This window comes from Mchenga conophoros, linkage group LG19, assembly GCF_057382185.1.
Source record: "Mchenga conophoros isolate Kocher_MC1m ecotype Shallow Benthic linkage group LG19, M_conophoros_male_GT1.1, whole genome shotgun sequence".
In the NCBI taxonomy this organism is placed as follows: domain Eukaryota; kingdom Metazoa; phylum Chordata; class Actinopteri; order Cichliformes; family Cichlidae; genus Mchenga; species Mchenga conophoros.
Genome location: NC_140544.1, coordinates 22,350,510 through 22,368,542, shown reverse-complemented (window position 1 = coordinate 22,368,542; position 18,033 = coordinate 22,350,510). Strand labels below are relative to the sequence as shown.

Below are 18,033 nucleotides of genomic sequence, written 5' to 3'. Positions count from 1 at the left end.
ACCAATATTTGAACTTCCTTTGGCGCTGATGGTCACAGTCCCACCAAGACTGACAGACTTGACTTCATCAGTCTGAGTCAGAAAATTATTGGCAAATGACTCTGAAATGAAAGGAAAAACATTTTAAAATGTATTTTTATTCACCAAAAACTTCAGAATGAATGTACTCATAAAACAAGCTGAGTAAATTTCACCAAACAACATTCTCCTGAAATATTATTATTAGTTTTTTTTTTAATCTCTCACCCTGACTCAGAAAGCCTAACAAAAGAACCAACATTGGAAACACCATCCTGACTCAGTTTTCAGTGGAAGTGCATGAGAGCATGTGTGACAGCAGAACTTAAACTGTGAGGAGCAGTGATGCATGAAAGTGTGCAAAACACACTGTAGGAGGAAACCACCCACCTCTCCCAATGAAACAGAAAACACAGAGGTCATGTGAGGAGAGGATCGTTCAACTTTTCATTATATTTGCTCATTAACAGCTGCATGGTTCCCCTACTGTCATACATCTGACACTAAAGACACTGATTGATTTTGATTATTCTGACAAACTGAACTTTATTTTGAAAAAAAAAGAAATATATGAATAGTGGTTTAAAGGAATGAATAACAAGCTGGTCTAACATTACTCAATTCTCTAAATAGTTTAGTCCTGTACAGCTCTCTAAAGCCCTGAGAAAGGGGGTTTATGCTCCATAGTAAAAGCCATAACTCAGGTATTTGATATTTTGAACCATGTACAGATGAACTGTATCTTCTCTGAAAAAAATAAATAAATAAAAAACTTGACTTGTCCTCTAATTTCCTCCACGCAGCTATTTTTTTCTCAGACTGTATTGCCGTTACTTTGATGACCCCAAATTTTACTGAGAAAGAATGAGTAACATATTTTAATATTTTATATTTTTTTATAACACACTCTTCAGTTTCAGATGCTTTTTGAATTCCTGAAAATAACTGCATTATTATTGCATTAACATGATGATGTTGGCATTTTGCTTAAACCTCACAGAGCTGTTTGATTGTAAACTCATCTGATAATAATTATTGAAGCTCAAAAAGACCAAATCCTCAGACTGTGAGGTAAAACGTGTTTTTCTTTAACATACTAACTACTAATCTAGCAGGTTGTATATGTTACTGCATGTTTAATTTTAAAGTCAGGTCTCTGTCTATGGCGGGGTCCCCAATCCCAGTCCACGAGGGCCAGTGTCCCTGCAGGTTTAAGATATGTCCTTGATCTATCATAGCTTAAATGGATAAATTCCCTCCTCAACATGTCTTGAAGTTCTCCAGAGGCCTGGTAATGAACTAATCATGTGATTCAGGTGTGTTGACCCAGGGTGAGATCTAAAACCTGCAGGGACACCAGCCCTCGTGGACTGGGATTGGGGACCCCTGGTTAATCTAATCCCCCCAAAAAATCAGTATTCTGGAGTGCTGTCTCTAATCTCCTCCAAGAGATCATCGCTGCAGCACATCAATCCCTAACCAGTTTAATTTGATATTAGTTTTAACTGTACCAATGTGCTTGTTCTCACACATCGGTTTCAACACAGTAGTAATCTAGATCTTCAGCCTAAACTCCACTGATTGTTAGTGTTAATTCAAGTATGGATCTGATTCTGCTGAAACAACAAAGATCTAATAAACAGACACTAACTTATTTTGTCAGTACTGAGTTGAGGTAATTACAGATTTCTGTGCTGGCTGTGCAGCTCAGAGAGACGGGCTTATACACGTATAGACAGCTGTCCACCCAGCAAAATATTAAAAATTGTCATTTTACACAAGGACAAACATTTCTATATGATACTGAAACTATAGAAAACTATTTTGCATTCAGGGTGCACGACAGATATTCAAATTAATGCATGGGTCAGTGAGCACACACCTGCACCTATGAAGTCTGGGTGGATATTGTACATTGCTGCTGTACAAATAGTGCCCTCTTATGTCAAAATAAGAGAACACACATGAAATTGACTCTTATACATGGATCCAAAAAGCAGACTGCACATCCATGCAGGGCACATTTTTTTTCCTTCTGATCAATTTTAATTTTAAAAAATAATTTCTGTTTGAACATGTTTTGTATGACTGTGTCTTATTTTGTGCCTTTTGCATTTGATGTATTTCTTTATAGTGTGTTTGTATAATTTGGCTTGTTTGGTTATTTGCATTTCCTTATATAGTTTTATGCCATTTTGCAATTTTTGTATAAATGTGGGCTTTTTGTGGTTATTTTATACTTTGTATGTTTTGTCATGTTTTCATTGTGGGTTTTTTGTCCTTGTTCACACTTCTGTTTACTGTCTTTGCACTGACTTACTGTGAACACCTTTCTTTTGTGTTCAGTTCTTCACCTAGGAGGTCAAAACCTTTTTTCCACATTTTGTATGTTACAGTCTCTTTGTGAGGAAGGGTACAGAAAAATTTCTGCAGCATTGAACGTCTCAAAGAGCACAGTGGCCTCCATTCTCCCAAATATTGAAGAACTGAAACCACCATGAGTCTTTCAGACATCAGGGTAGAAGGGCCTTAGACGTGAAGCTGGCCAATAACACAATGATAGTGATTCCCCAGAAAAATGCACCTGAAGGAATCTCAGACCATGAGAAACTAAATTCTCTGGTCTGATGAAATAAAGAACGCTTTAACCTGAATCCCAGACATCATGCGTGGAGGAAACTTGGCACAACTCACCAGCTGACCAATGCCGTTCCTACAGCCAACTTTTGTTTTTCTTTTCAGAAAATGTGTGCAGAACATGACTTTGTGTCAGCTTTGTCTTCACTGAACTGTTTTTCTTCCTCTTCAGCAGCTGCAGTCAGTTCCTGCTGTAACAGCTCAGTTGTCTCTGCAGTCTGACTGGGGGAGAAATGTTTTCTTTTCCCAACTACGACCATTTGCACTTGGATGAGTGACGAAACATTTCTCCCACAAAACACTACGTCCAGATCAAGAGAATCAACTTTTTGGACATTTGCAAAATATTTTATAAAATTTTGAAAAGATATTTGATCAAGTCCAGTGATCATTGTTGATCATTTTCATTATTTATGAAACAAAGTTGATCTCACAGTCTGCCAGATAACTTCCCTAGAAACTCATTCAGTTTTACAAATATCTAATTTTATGTAGAAATGTGGATATTTTTAAATTTCTCTTAAATGTTAATTCATATCTTTTTAGTATTTTCCAATTAAGATATTTCAGGTTATTTTCAAGCCTTAATTGTCAAACAAAGTGTTTGTGGATTTATTTCTTTATTGTTTTTATTTTGAAAATGACTTTTTTCAAATAATGATTTATGGATTTCTACTAAAAAAAATTAAAGTGTCAGTAACCACAGAACAGCTTTGAGTTCATGGATGATTGATTGTGCTTGTAGTTTACTACAAGTCCCCAACAAATATGTAAACATTACACTTAAAAAACGTGGTCATGAACTTTTACTCATATTTAATGATAAATATAAAGGTTGAATCACTATAAACACAGTTGTATACTTCTTTAGTTTTATTTTTATTCAGTGTGTTTGTGGTTGATGAGTCTTGTGTTAGTGGATCAGTTATTCTCATCACAGTCCAGCACGCTGCACCTGCAGCCTTTAATCAGACTGAAGGAGGTTCCTGTACTGCTATAAATCACTGTTTAAACATCCGACTACAACGACAGCCCAAATAGTAACAATCTCCAACATCTTCAGACTGAAACCCACTGATGGTTAAAGACTGAGAACCAGATCTACTTCTACTGAATCGAGAAAAGGTTCCTGAGAAGAGATTTCATTTTCAGTATATAAGAAATTCGGTTCAAAGGTGATGCTTTTCTTTAGTGGTTACACCTGCTGTTAATCAGTTAGTTTAGATTTTAAAATTTGAGACTGTAGATTATCTATTTTAATGCTAAATTACACATATTCTTGCTGTCCATTCATTTTATATGCTTTTTTGAAGAAAAACAAAAATCAGGAAGAAAAATGTTTATTGTTGTTGTTTTTTTTAGTAAGATGTCAATTTGTAGTTATTTAGTTATTTTTTTGTCTAAACAGACACGAAGGTCATTCGTGAAATAAGAGTCTTGACAGTTAAAGACAAATTTGGGCCTATTTTGGAAAAACTGCAGCATTTCCAGGATGGGATTGTAACCTCACCTGGACACACAGTACCAACCAAAACATTTACTGCAGTAAAGCCTTTGACTCCAAAACCTCCAACAGTTCCCATACCGCAAAAACGAGGACCTCGGCTTGGGACGTTGCTGCGCCGTGCAAAAGTCGTCCCTATAGACAGTAAGTGGTTTTCCTCAGTAACTGTAGAAGATGCTGAATAATCAAACTTTAAATTAAGAGATTATTTAAAAAGATTTTAATGAACAATTAATCACTGCATCATGTACAATGCTTCGAATTAGAAGAAAGTACCGTTTCTTTTTACTAACCTTGTTGATTATCAGACAAGAAAGCAGACAGTCAGTGCAGTCAGAATAATCCAAGAGAGGGCAGGGTCAAACTCCCGCCTCTAGCTACACCTGTAGAGAGCCTGTCCCACAGCTTTAGTCTGCTGTCTTCAGACGACTGGTAAGAAACGTAGTAAGGAGACATTAAATACTGCACAGAAACAGTGCTGCATAATGTGGCTGTGTTATTTGTGGTGTTCCTGAAGTCGTGTTCAATGTTGTGTTGTGTAAATACAGGATTAAGAAAAGACAGGGGTTGCAAACTATTCAGTCTCTGGCAAAGCACCACTCGGACATCCTGAAGACTAAACTGCATGAAGTGTGTCTGGTCCTCATTGAGGAGGTATTGCACACTTTATGTTTCTTATATGTGTTTCATGCAGCTAGTTTCCCTTCAAGTGCATACTACAGCCTCAACTGATGATTTTCACTCACATTTTAGGTGAAAAACCAACGCTCAGCAATAGCCTGTGAAGCCATACATGCCATCGATGAGCTCTACATTCAGCTCCAGAAAACAATGGACCCAGAAGTTGAAGCAACAGGCCGAGCTCTATTGCTGAAGCTTGCACAGACCAACAACAACTTTCTTCATCAGGAGGTCAATCTGGCGCTTGATGCCATGGTGGAAAATTGCAGCCATGGACGGATTCTGAGCGCTCTGTTTAACACAGGACTGACGTAAGAGGAGAGAAGAAGCTGTAGTGATTTTATTAGAAGACATGAAAGAGAGATCATGTTCACTGAGTTGTGTGTCTAATATTGTCCTTGCTCAGCCATCGCTGTGTCGCAGTGAGGAATAGCACGGCTCAACACCTGCACAACTGACAAACTTGGAGCAGCCGTCATCCTGAAAGCAGGAAGCTTCACTGAAAGGTTTCTAATTGCTGCCTCTAGAATGGCAGGGGATGCTGCACCTGAAGCCAGGTGGGTACTTTTAAATGGGTTTAAATGGGTTTGAAGTGCATCAAATTTATTTTCTGTGAGTTTACACAATTAATGAAAATTAATGACAACTGTAATCTTCCACAGGTACCATGGGCGAACAATCATCAAGAAACTGACCCTTCACAAGGACTTTATGAATTTGTGGATGAAGATTGTCCCTGAAAAAGACAGGCGTCCTGTGGAGAAGAGCCTGAAAAAGGCTAATAATTACAGGCAGCAGGTCAGCATCCAGACTAGGCTCTCCTCTCCAGCAGGGCCTGGGATCCCCAGATGTGACAATGCAAGTCCTGACGAGTACAGAGGAGAAGAGCGGCTGCTACAGTAGCAGCAGCACTCTGAGGCTAAGCTGGGAAAGTGGTTGGAGGTTCAACCATCATGACCACAGACAGTCCCAGTCGCTCTGCAGGAGTAAACTTCTCCATCTTCAGGACTACAAAACGATTTCTCTGAAGGACAATATTATTTAGATTTACATTAATTATTATTACATCATTCTTATTATTACATCATTTGTATTATTTCATTATTATTATCACATTTTTAAGATCCTGAATGAACAATGAATGAATAAATCCCTTTTTTTTTTCATCTGAATTAAAATGGCACTTTGGTTGGCACACATACAGTTTCTGTTTTTCTGTCAACAAATATTAATACATTCGTAGTTCTCTTGTTTTCATTTTTAACCCATGATTTTGCATTTTTATCAGGATTCAAAGTCATTTTTATAACATAAAGAAATATTAAATAAATATTAAGAATTAGTATAGAAACATTTTGAAAAGAAATAAAAATGATTGGGTAGTAACCTCTTTTTTTTTCAACACAGAGGTTGTAAAATGTTAGCTTTATTCGAAAAAAGTGGTTAGATGCTTGTTCAGAGTCCAGCAGGTGTTTGTTCAGCCACTTAATGACTTTGAATCACTGTGGTGGACTTTTTGTGGAGGAACCAAACTCATCAGTGGTTATATGTACACAAATCTATCAAGAATATAACTGCAGCAACAAGACATTTAGTCTCAAGTATCAGAACTTTTATAAATCTATATTAATAGATGATGTCTGGCAAAACTTAACACCAAAATAAATCAACAGTTCACTGCGTTCACTTTAACACTGTGTTACATTCATGTTAATTAAAACATCTTTGCAGACAATAAGGTTTTTATTCAGCTCACAAAAGAAAATTGATGAACATTAATAAGGCTCATAAGTAGAACTGTGAGGTCACTTTTCATTTCCCTTCAATTCCTTTGTATAAAGTGCAGGTTTTGCAACTTTAGAAAAATAGTTGCATATTTGGAAAACATTTTTTTACCTGGTTTGTTAAATTTATTCATGAACAAAAACTTACATAAGTTACATAAATATTTAAATTCAAGTAAATGCTGCATCTAAAATCCATGACTTGATTTAATTTCTTTCATTCATTGTGTTTCTGCTTGATGACTCTGGTTGTCTTTAGTGGACCAATTATTCTCATCAGTCTCTTCATTAACAATCTGCACCTGCAGCCTTCAGTCAAAGTGAACGATGTGTTTTGTAAAGCTATAAATTACTGTGTGAACACTCCACCATCATGCCAACACAGACAGTAATAATCTGCAGCAACTCAGAAAACCCAACATGACAGAGTTATTGGAAAAATCATCCTAATGAGGTTTTCTGTGTGAGTCCATTAGAAAATCTTAAAATCTGAGGAGTAGTAAGACATAAAAATAATTATTTATTTATTCATCTAATTTTATTATCGTTCATTTTATCTATTAGACTTAGAAAGGATGCTGGAATAACATAAAAATAATTAAACATATGTAGCCTCAGGATCCTTTAACCTACCACATGAATTTTTCCTTTCGTACATTAGGTTGACAGTAATGATAGTCAGTCATGTGATTTTTGTGAGAACCACAACTTGTCAAAAACTTCTCCTGCTGGCTTCCAGCAACATGAACAACTATCTTAATATTAATGAACTATTAATGAATCTTGCTGTGGTTATGGGCAAATGTTTGACTTGTTTCCTGTTTTTACTCTAAACTGACACAACAGGCTTCTCATGTGTCTCTGCTCTCTCCTCCTCCAAGCAGCTCTCTGTGACTCAGCAATGCTGCATTTTAAAGATGAGCAGAAATAGATTAGAGACATTTTATACCTTCAAATCCGCTCTTCTACAAAAGCACTTAAGTAACAAAAAAAACCATGAGAAAAATGCAAATGAAATTTGAAAGTTTTGGAGAGAGGTGGACAAACCTCACATCAATTTTCAGTGTTTATTCTAAGCTGAACTAACAAAGTCCTCATTTGTCTCTGCTCTCACCTCCAGCAGGGCTCTTTGCTCCCCCAGTGATGATAAACCGTCAAGACAGGAGTTGAGTGTGAGATAAGCAACCTGCTACTCTTAGCAATATGAGTTGTAAGGTTGGAACAAACAGCACTGCTGTACAGAGTTGGCAACATCAACTTAGATGGTGATATGTAACTTAGCTGGTGGGTATGGATGTTGTTAAATGGTAATAGTATGATTATTACTGCAAATACAGCTTTTAATGATGAATAAGATTATCTTTGGTCTTTCAGATATAAATGTGTTGAAATAAAAAAAATCCCAACTGTAGATTCATTATTTTGACAATGATCAAGAGAAAATCAGTGTTTTTTATTCATTATACAGGTGGCAACATACAATGATAAAAATCTTAAAACAGATTGTTTTTTTATCATTACCAAGTAGCTTAATACGAATATAAATATAAACATTTATGCTTCACCTGTTTATACAAACAGCAAAACTCTTCATGTGAATGTAATGTAATTATTCAAGTAATGTAATGTTAACAGAAAATGACTTGATCACAGCAGATGTTTTTAAAATTCTTATTTCGAAATGCCTCAATAGACATGACGTGTTTAAATTAATTTCTTTATTTAGTGCTTGGTGAGGTTAATGTCTGCTCTGTGTTCACTGGTCTGTGTCAGAGTCTCTCCTACTTCAGCAGCTGCAGTCACAGCTCAGAGTCTCTGCAGTCTGACTAAAGGAGGTTTTTGTATGACTACAAATCATTGTGTGAACACTGGCCCGCTATGCACACTCTTACAGTAGTAAACTGCTGCATCTTCAGCCTGAACTCCACTAATGGTCATAGAGAAGTCAGAGCTGCTTCCACTGCCACTAAATCGAGATGGTGTTCCTGAATGACTTATGCTTACATGTCGAATTAGGAGCTTTGGAGTTTGTCCAGATTTCTGTTGATACCAGAACATACACTGACCATCACCACAGCCACCAACAGCTTGGTTGGTCCTACAGGTCAGGGTGACAGTAGATCCAGGAGTAAATGTCACTACTGGAGGTTGAGTCACAGTCACCTGACCGCTGCATCCTGCAGACAGAAACAAATCATTCATTTATCAGCAGAAATCAATGAGAGAAAAAGCAGCACATCATGTTTCAAATGTTGCTGAGTGAATGAACCTGTAAAACAGCAGCAGGTCAGCGTCCAGATGAGGATGGTGATGAGAGTCATGGTGGTTGTGCTTTCTGCTGTGTTGACTGACAGATGTGAGTCCTGCAGTGTTGAAGTCACAGGACTATAAACCTTCCCAGTTCTCTGGAGGATCAGCTGATGATGCAAAGCCTCCTCTCTATGGAAATCATTTCTCTGCTCTCAACACACTGAAGGAAACTTTGGGGCACAAAAGCAAAAGAAAATAGTTTTGAACTAATACCTTTAAAGATTTTATGGAATAGAGAAAAATATATTGGAATCATATTTACATATTTTTAACACCTGGATTAAAATGGCACTCTGGTTTGTATGTTTACTTTTTGATTTTAGTATCAACAAATACAATATACCTGTAAAGCCATCTTTATTATATTCTCATAGTTTCAGAATTCATGATTTCTTGAAATGTTTCTCTTTGCTGTTTTAAACAGTTTTGTGTATGTGTGAGGTGAAAATTAAGTTTTGTCTTTCAATTCTTAATCCTAAAAATATGATTATGATAATCATGATTTAAAATTATTAAACACTTTAGTGAAATCATCTTCTGCATTTAATGAGGTGTGCTGTGATGTTTTACATGAAAAAAGGTTCATTTTCAGTTGTTAGATGCTTGATCAGAGTGCAGGAGGTTTTTGTACGGCCACTTAATGAGTTTGTATCACTGTGGTGGACTTTTGGTGGAGGAACCAAACTCACCGTTGACTGTAAGTACCAGAAATTTTAATTTACTACCATTACAAAACATTTTATAAAATTTTGAAAAGATATTTGATCAAGTTTGGTGATTGTTGTTGATCATTTTCATTATTTATAAAACAAAGTTGATCTCACAGTCTGCAAAATAACTTCCCTGAGAAACTCATTCAGTTTTACAAATGTCAGAATTTACGTTAAAAAAAAAAAAACACAAAAAAATATTTTGTTCCCTTTTCATTTTTAAGTTTCTCTGAAATGTTAATTAATATCTTTTTAGTATTTTCCAGTTAAAATATTTCACGTTTTGTTATTTTCAAGCTTTGATTGTCAAATATAGTGTTTGTGGATTTATTTCTTTATTGTTTCTATTTTGAAAATATCAGTATTTTATGGATTTCCCCAAAAGTTAAAAAAAAAAAGTGTCAGTAAACACAGACCAGCTTTGAGTTCATGGATGATTGATTGTACTTGAAGTTTAAAAGGAAGTGAAAGAAGCAGATGACAAAGTTTAAACTGTACATGAGTGTTTCAACTCTGTCAGTGTAACATTGAAAATTATCACATAGATGAGATATTTACTGTAAAACATTATAGAAATAATAATATTCATCAATAATTAATGATTAAACACCATGTAGGTATTTCTTTCCTGCTTTGATTCTTACGTCTTTGGTTGCTCTTCTCCCCACTCTCTCCTCCAGTGGGTGTGGTGAGGCCCACCCTCACTGTCCTCCCTCCCTCCAAAGAGGAAGACAAACTGAGTAGTGCCACTCTGGTGTGTTTGGCTGCCGGCGGTTTCCCCTCAAACTGGAAGCTGGGCTGGAAGGTGGGGGGCACCAGCACATCCTCAGGTGTGTCAAGCAGCCTGGAGGTCCTGGGGACAGACGGCCACTACAGCTGGAGCAGCACCCTGAGCCTCTCTGCAGACCAGTGGAAGAAGGCGGGCTCAGTGAGCTGTGAGGCCAGTCTGAGTGGACAGTGCCCTGTCACTCAAACCCTGGACCCTGACCACTGCTCAGAGTAGAACTTCAGCAACACTTCCTGTTTGCATATGTGTTTGATGAAGCTACATGTTTCGTTTGTTTTAATTTTCCTGCAAACATTGTTGTCTGTTGTTGTGCATGCAGATGTCATCTGTTTATTCACATTGTGTTTTCAAACCATGCTATAAAAAGAAAGTCTGCGGAACAAAATAAAATCCCAGTTCATGAAAAATCACTAATGTTTTATCTTTTGATTCTTTATCTATAAGAATTTATAACTTTTATACAAAAAAAATTGCAATTTATTAAAGTTTGGAAATAAATACACATCGGTTTCTGTCACTACACTTAAAAAAGATGTGCTCATGAACTTTTGCTCATATTTAATGATAAATATAAAGGTTGAATCACTATAAACGTAGTTGTATATGTAACACAGTAAGGGGAATTGTTGAAAAGAATATATCAATGGGCCAATAGGTTCGACTATAGGAGCACAGGGGTGTGTTTAAATGAGACACAGAGACAAGAATGTAACTCAAAAGAACCAGCCGACTTTAGTGAAAAAAAACATAAGGTTGACAAGCACAGGTTAAAGGCCCTTTACAGTTGCAGAACGGAAACTTACAAAAATGAAAGAAAAGTAAAACACATAAACTGCTAAGACAATGACTTGGCCATATGTTACTTTTGGTTTTCAATTCTCAGTTTCAACGTTGGGTTTCAATGCTCGGGTGCACCCTATTAACCTGACTCCTTAACTCTTATAGAAACAGATTACACAAATCCATTGTACATTCAAATGAAAATCTCACACTCTTTTCACATGTGGAGAATGTTCTACACAACAGCTTATTGTTCAAAGTCCCAAATAAAAAAATGTCCAAGGGGTAAAGTCCAAAAAATTTCCAAGGTTGTGATTGAAAATAGGGGAGAGAGAATGTCAGTCAGTGATCTCATGTATAACCAGCTGTGTGTGAAAGTGTGAGTGATACAGTCCTACCACACCGCAAGGTGCAGCAGATCATCAAGTGGAAAAGAAGCGAATCTCAGTAGTTACATTTTGGAATAAGGATGTAATGTGACACAATATGGAACAAGTAAAGTACTGTGGATACTTTCCAGAGGCGCTGTATTTGTACCTACCATTTTCTAATTGATCATTATACAAATCATTATACACGTGGGATCATACAGTATTAAAAACTCAGATCACTTTGTTTTATAATCATCAAGAGACTTAATGGGAATATAAATGTAAAAAAAAAATCTGATCTTTCTGTGTAATTTGCCAACTCTTCCTGTGAATACAGTTGGAAACACAATAAGAAAGCGACTTTGTGGATGGGTCTGGGTTTCTTTTATCCTTTCTAAAATCACCCCAAATCAAATATATCTGCACAATTCTGGATTTAGTGCTTGGTGAGATTACTGTCAGCTCTGTTTTCTGTGGTCTGTGTCAAAGACTTTTCTACTTCAACAGCTGCAGTCAGTTCCTGCTGTAACAGCTCAGTGTCTCTGCAGTCTGACTGAGGGAGGTTTTTGTACGACTGCAAATCACTGTGTGAACACATCAGCACTGTTTATTACATGGATACTCTTACAGTAGTAAACTGCTGCATCTTCAGCCTGAACTCCACTGATGGTCATAGAGAAGTCAGAGCTGCTTCCACTGCCACTAAATCGAGTTGGTGTTCCTGACTGAATTTTGTTCCCCTGTTTTATTAGGAGCTTTGGAGTCTGTCCAGATTTCTGTTGATACCAGGACATACACTGGTTATCACTATCAGGACAATATGCAACATTTTTACTGTTTTTACACGTCAGAGTGACAGTGGATCCAGGAGTAGATGTCACTACTGGAGGTTGAGTCACAGTCACCTGACCGCTGCATCCTGCAGACAAAAACAAATCATTCATTTATCAGCAGAAATCAATGAGAGAAAAAGCAGCACATCATGTTTGAAATGTTGCTGAGTGAATGAACCTGTAAAACAGCAGCAGGTCAGCGTCCAGATGAGGATGGTGATGAGAGTCATGGTGGTTGTGCTTTCTGCTGTGTTGACTGACAGATGTGAGTCCTGCAGTGTTGAAGTCACAGGACTATAAACCTTCTCAGTTCTCTGGAGGATCAGCTGATGATGCAAAGCCTCCTCTCTATGGAAATCATTTCTCTGCTCTCAACACACTGACGGCAATGTGGGGAACAAAATCAAAAGAAAATTGCTTTGAACTAATACCATTAATGATTTTATGGAATAGAGAAAATATATTGGAAACATATTTATGCATTTTTAACACCTGGATTAAAATGGCACTCTGGTTTGTATGTTTACTTTTTGATTTTAGTATCAACAAATACAATATACCTGTAAAGCCATCTTTATTATATTCTCATAGTTTCAGAATTCATGATTTCTTGAAATGTTTCTCTTTGCTGTTTTAAACAGTTTTGTGTATGTGTGAGGTGAAAATTAAGTTTTGTCTTTCAATTCTTAATCCTAAAAATACAATTATGATAATCATGATTTAAAATTATTAAACACTTTAAGTCACTTTAGTGAAATCATCTTCTGCATTTAATGAGGTGTGCTGTGATGTTTTACATGAAAAAAGGTTCATTTTCAGTTGTTAGATGCTTGATCAGAGTGCAGGAGGTTTTTGTACGGCCACTTAATGAGTTTGTATCACTGTGGTGGACTTTTGGTGGAGGAACCAAACTCATCGTTGACTGTAAGTACCAGAAATTTTAATTTACTACCATTACAAAACATTTAATAAAATTTTGAAAAGATATTTGATCAAGTTTGGTGATTGTTGTTGATCATTTTCATTATTTATAAAACAAAGTTGATCTCACAGTCTGCAAAATAACTTCCCTGAGAAATTCATTCAGTTTTACAAATGTCAGAATTTATGTTAAAAAAAAAAACACGAAAAACACACACAAAAAATATTTTGTTTCCTTTTCATTTTTAAGTTTCTCTGAAATGTTAATTAATATCTTTTTAGTATTTTCCAGTTAAAATATTTCAGGTTTTGTTATTTTCAAGCTTTGATTGTCAAATATAGTGTTTGTGGATTTATTTCTTTATTGTTTCTATTTTGAAAATATCAGTATTTTATGGATTTCCCCAAAAGTAAAAAAAAAAAAAAGTGTCAGTAAACACAGACCAGCTTTGAGTTCATGGATGATTGATTGTACTTGAAGTTTAAAAGGAAGTGAAAGAAGCAGATGACAAAGTTTAAACTGTACATGAGTGTTTCAACTCTGTGAGTGTAACATTGAAAATTATCACATAGATGAGATATTTACTGTAAAACTTTATAGAAATAATAATATTCATCAATAATTAATGATTAAACACCATGTAGGTATTTCTTTCCTGCTTTGATTCTTACGTCTTTGGTTGCTCTTCTCCCCACTCTCTCCTCCAGTGGGTGTGGTGAGGCCCACCCTCACTGTCCTCCCTCCCTCCAAAGAGGAAGACAAACTGAGTAGTGCCACTCTGGTGTGTTTGGCTGCCGGCGGTTTCCCCTCAAACTGGAAGCTGGGCTGGAAGGTGGGGGGCACCAGCACATCCTCAGGTGTGTCAAGCAGCCTGGAGGTCCTGGGGACAGACGGCCACTACAGCTGGAGCAGCACCCTGAGCCTCTCTGCAGACCAGTGGAAGAAGGCGGGCTCAGTGAGCTGTGAGGCCAGTCTGAGTGGACAGTGCCCTGTCACTCAAACCCTGGACCCTGACCACTGCTCAGAGTAGAACTTCAGCAACACTTCCTGTTTGCATATGTGTTTGATGAAGCTACATGTTTCGTTTGTTTTAATTTTCCTGCAAACATTGTTGTCTGTTGTTGTGCATGCAGATGTCATCTGTTTATTCACATTGTGTTTTCAAACCATGCTATAAAAAGAAAGTCTGCAGAACAAAATAAAATCCCAGTTCATGAAAAATCACTAACATTTTATCTTTTGATTCTTTATCTATAAGAATTTATAACTTTTATAAAGAAAAAATGCAATTTATTAAAGTTTGGAAATAAATACACATCGGTTTCTGTTACTACACTTAAAAAAGATGTGCTCATGAACTTTTGCTCATATTTAATGATAAATATAAAGGTTGAATCACTATAAACGTAGTTGTATATGTAACACAGTAAGGGGAATTGTTGAAAAGAATATATCAATGGGCCAATAGGTTCGACTATAGGAGCACAGGGGTGTGTTTAAATGAGACACAGAGACAAGAATGTAACTCAAAAGAACCAGCCGACTTTAGTGAAAAAAACCATGAGGTTGACAAGCACAGGTTAAAGGCCCTTTACAGTTGCAGAACGGAAACTTACAAAAATGAAAGAAAAGTAAAACACATAAACTGCTAAGACAATGACTTGGCCATATGTTACTTTTGGTTTTCAATTCTCAGTTTCAACGTTGGGTTTCAATGCTCGGGTGCACCCTATTAACCTGACTCCTTAACTCTTATAGAAACAGATTGTACATTCAAATGAAAATCTCACACTCTTTTCACATGTGGAGAATGTTCTACACAACAGCTTATTGTTCAAAGTCCCAAATAAAAAAATGTCCAAGGGGTAAAGTCCAAAAAATTCCCAGGGTGTGAAAGAAAATAGGGGAGAGAGAATGTCAGTCAGTGATCTCATGTATAACCAGCTGTGTGTGAAAGTGTGAGTGATACAGTCCTACCACACCGCAAGGTGCAGCAGATCATCAAGTGGAAAAGAAGCGAATCTCAGTAGTTACATTTTGGAATAAGGATGTAATGTGACACAATATGGAACAAGTAAAGTACTGTGGATACTTTCCAGAGGCGCTGTATTTGTACCTACCATTTTCTAATTGATCATTATACAAATCATTATACACGTGGGATCATACAGTATTAAAAACTCAGATCACTTTGTTTTATAATCATCAAGAGACTTAATGGGAATATAAATGTAAAAAAAAAATCTGATCTTTCTGTGTAATTTGCCAACTCTTCCTGTGAATACAGGTGGAAACACAATAAGAAAGCGACTTTGTGGATGGGTCTGGGTTTTTTTTATCCTTTCTAAAATCACCCCAAATCAAATATATCTGCACAATTCTGGATTTAGTGCTTGGTGAGATTACTGTCAGCTCTGTTTTCTGTGGTCTGTGTCAAAGACTTTTCTACTTCAACAGCTGCAGTCAGTTCCTGCTGTAACAGCTCAGTGTCTCTGCAGTCTGACTGAGGGAGGTTTTTGTACGACTGCAAATCACTGTGTGAACACATCAGCACTGTTTATTACATGGATACTCTTACAGTAGTAAACTGCTGCATCTTCAGCCTGAACTCCACTGATGGTCATAGAGAAGTCAGAGCTGCTTCCACTGCCACTAAATCGAGATGGTGTTCCTGACTGAATTATGTTCCCCTGTTTTATTAGAAGCTTTGTGGTCTGTCCAGATTTCTGTTGATACCAAAACATACAAGGTTTACTATCACAGGTAGCAACAGCTTGGCTGGTCCTACAGGTCAGAGTGACAGTGTTTCCAGGAGTAAATGTCACTACTGGAGGTTGAGTCACAGTCACCTGACCGCTGCATCCTGCAGACAAAAACAAATCATTCATTTATCAGCAGAAATCAATGAGAGAAAAAGCAGCACATCATGTTTGAAATGTTGCTGAGTGAATGAACCTGTAAAACAGCAGCAGGTCAGCGTCCAGATGAGGATGGTGATGAGAGTCATGGTGGTTGTGCTTTCTGCTGTGTTGACTGACAGATGTGAGTCCTGCAGTGTTGAACTCACAGAACTATAAACCTTCTCAGTTCTCTGGAGGATCAGCTGATGATGCAAAGCCTCCTCTCTATGGAAATGATTTCTCTGCTCTCAACACACAACAAAGAAATGTGAAAAGCAACAATAAATTATTATGACATGATTATGATTCTAACAAAACACTGGAAAATACTTCAGAAAAGCGATTCTTTTTAACGTCTGGATTAAAATGGCTGGTTGGTTGGAAAGCGTAGATTTTACTTTTTTAATCAAGAAAAATATTAAAACAATCCTTAAATTTTTTTTTTTAAAGAAAGCCATTTGAACACAAACACTTTTATGATAAATATTTTCTAAACTGTGAAGTTTACTGGGGAAAGTAGTTAATTTCCAGCGTTTAGAGGCTTGATCAGAGTGTGGGAGGTTTTTGTACGGCCGCTTAATGAGTTTGTATCACTGTGGTACACTTTTGGTGGAGGAACCAAACTCATCATTCACTGTAAGTATCTAAATCTTCTCATTAACACAAAATATTATACTATTACTATTTTGAATATGTCATCAGAATGTATTTAAACATTGTGTGTTAAATTATATTCTGGGTGTTTTACATGATGTGTACATGGTTGGATTTAGTCATAGTAGCTGTTATTGAAAACTTGGTATCAGAAAGTGTGAATATATAATACAGTATCATAACTGAATGTTTATATAGTACTGAAAATTAAAATTATATTTTGAATAAATCTATTTTAATTAAGTTTTTTTTGTATTTATCTGTGAATAAATATTTTTTCACAAAATCTGAGGCTGAAAATAGCACGAGGAAGCTTTGATTTTATGTATTTATACAAACAGTTAACTGGATAAAAAGGTTTTACATTCTTGGCTTAAAAAATAAAAGAGTTTTATTTAGATGCAATTTAACGCTTCCATCGCGAGTTTATGGTTCAGTACTTTGAGGTAGTAAAACTGAAGTGAAACAAACAGATGGCAGTCTGTACAGACGGTTCATTTTTTCAGTTAAGAAAATAAATGTAGGAACTAGATGCTGTACAATAAAATTACTTTTATGGCAGGTTTAGAAAAAAAGATGTGTAACCTAGGGGAAAATTCCAACTTTAAATGTAAAATTCCAACTTTGTCATTATTTGTAATTGTTATTTTTCCATTTCTTCCACGATGCTGTTAATCTCTGTCATGTATCATAACTGTGTAATGTTCAGCTCTCTGTCCTACAGCAGAAGTTAATCTGCTCCTTGTGTGTTCCTGCTCTCCCTTCCAGCTGGCCCCATGGTCAGACCCTCAGTCTCTCTGCTTCAACCCTCCCCTGAGGATCTCTCTGGGTGCACGACCACACTGGCCTGCCTGTTGACCGGCTACTCTCCAGAGGGAGCCGAGGTGAGATGGGAGGTGGACGGCAGAGAGGTGACAGAAGGGGTCCTGACCAGCTCAGAGGAGAAGAAGAGTGATCGCTACAGCAGCAGCAGCACCCTGACCTTGAGCCAGAAAAGCTGGTTGAAGGGAGAGCTTTACTCCTGCAAGGTCATCCATCATGGCCACACACAGTCCCAGTCCCTGAGCAGGAGCTGGTGTGAAGGCTAGAGGAGTTACCGAAGCCCAGGACAGGAGCCGGGTGTGTGGGGAGCAGGAGAAAGA

At 36.9% G+C, this 18,033-nt stretch overlaps 2 pseudogenes and 3 gene segments (V, D, J or C); 2 read left to right on the top strand and 3 right to left on the bottom strand.

The window, feature by feature from the left end:
* Positions 1 to 8,478: 8,478 nt before the first annotated feature.
* LOC146552238 (immunoglobulin kappa variable 6-21 pseudogene) lies at positions 8,479 to 8,945 on the bottom strand (annotated as a pseudogene).
* A 137-nt stretch (positions 8,946 to 9,082) lies between these two features.
* LOC146552237 (Ig lambda chain C region-like) lies at positions 9,083 to 10,836 on the top strand. The segment is given in 2 exon segments: positions 9,083 to 9,631; positions 10,325 to 10,836. Coding segments are annotated over 2 exon segments (474 nt in total).
* Positions 10,837 to 12,163: 1,327 nt separating this feature from the next.
* LOC146552236 (Ig kappa chain V-VI region NQ2-48.2.2-like) lies at positions 12,164 to 12,645 on the bottom strand. The segment is given in 2 exon segments: positions 12,164 to 12,501; positions 12,594 to 12,645. Coding segments are annotated over 2 exon segments (390 nt in total).
* Positions 12,646 to 12,784: 139 nt separating this feature from the next.
* On the top strand, positions 12,785 to 14,561 carry LOC146552235 (Ig lambda chain C region-like). The segment is given in 2 exon segments: positions 12,785 to 13,339; positions 14,045 to 14,561. Coding segments are annotated over 2 exon segments (474 nt in total).
* A 1,307-nt stretch (positions 14,562 to 15,868) lies between these two features.
* Positions 15,869 to 16,344, bottom strand: LOC146552234 (putative non-functional immunoglobulin kappa variable 6D-41 pseudogene; annotated as a pseudogene).
* Between the last annotated feature and the right edge of the window lie 1,689 nt (positions 16,345 to 18,033).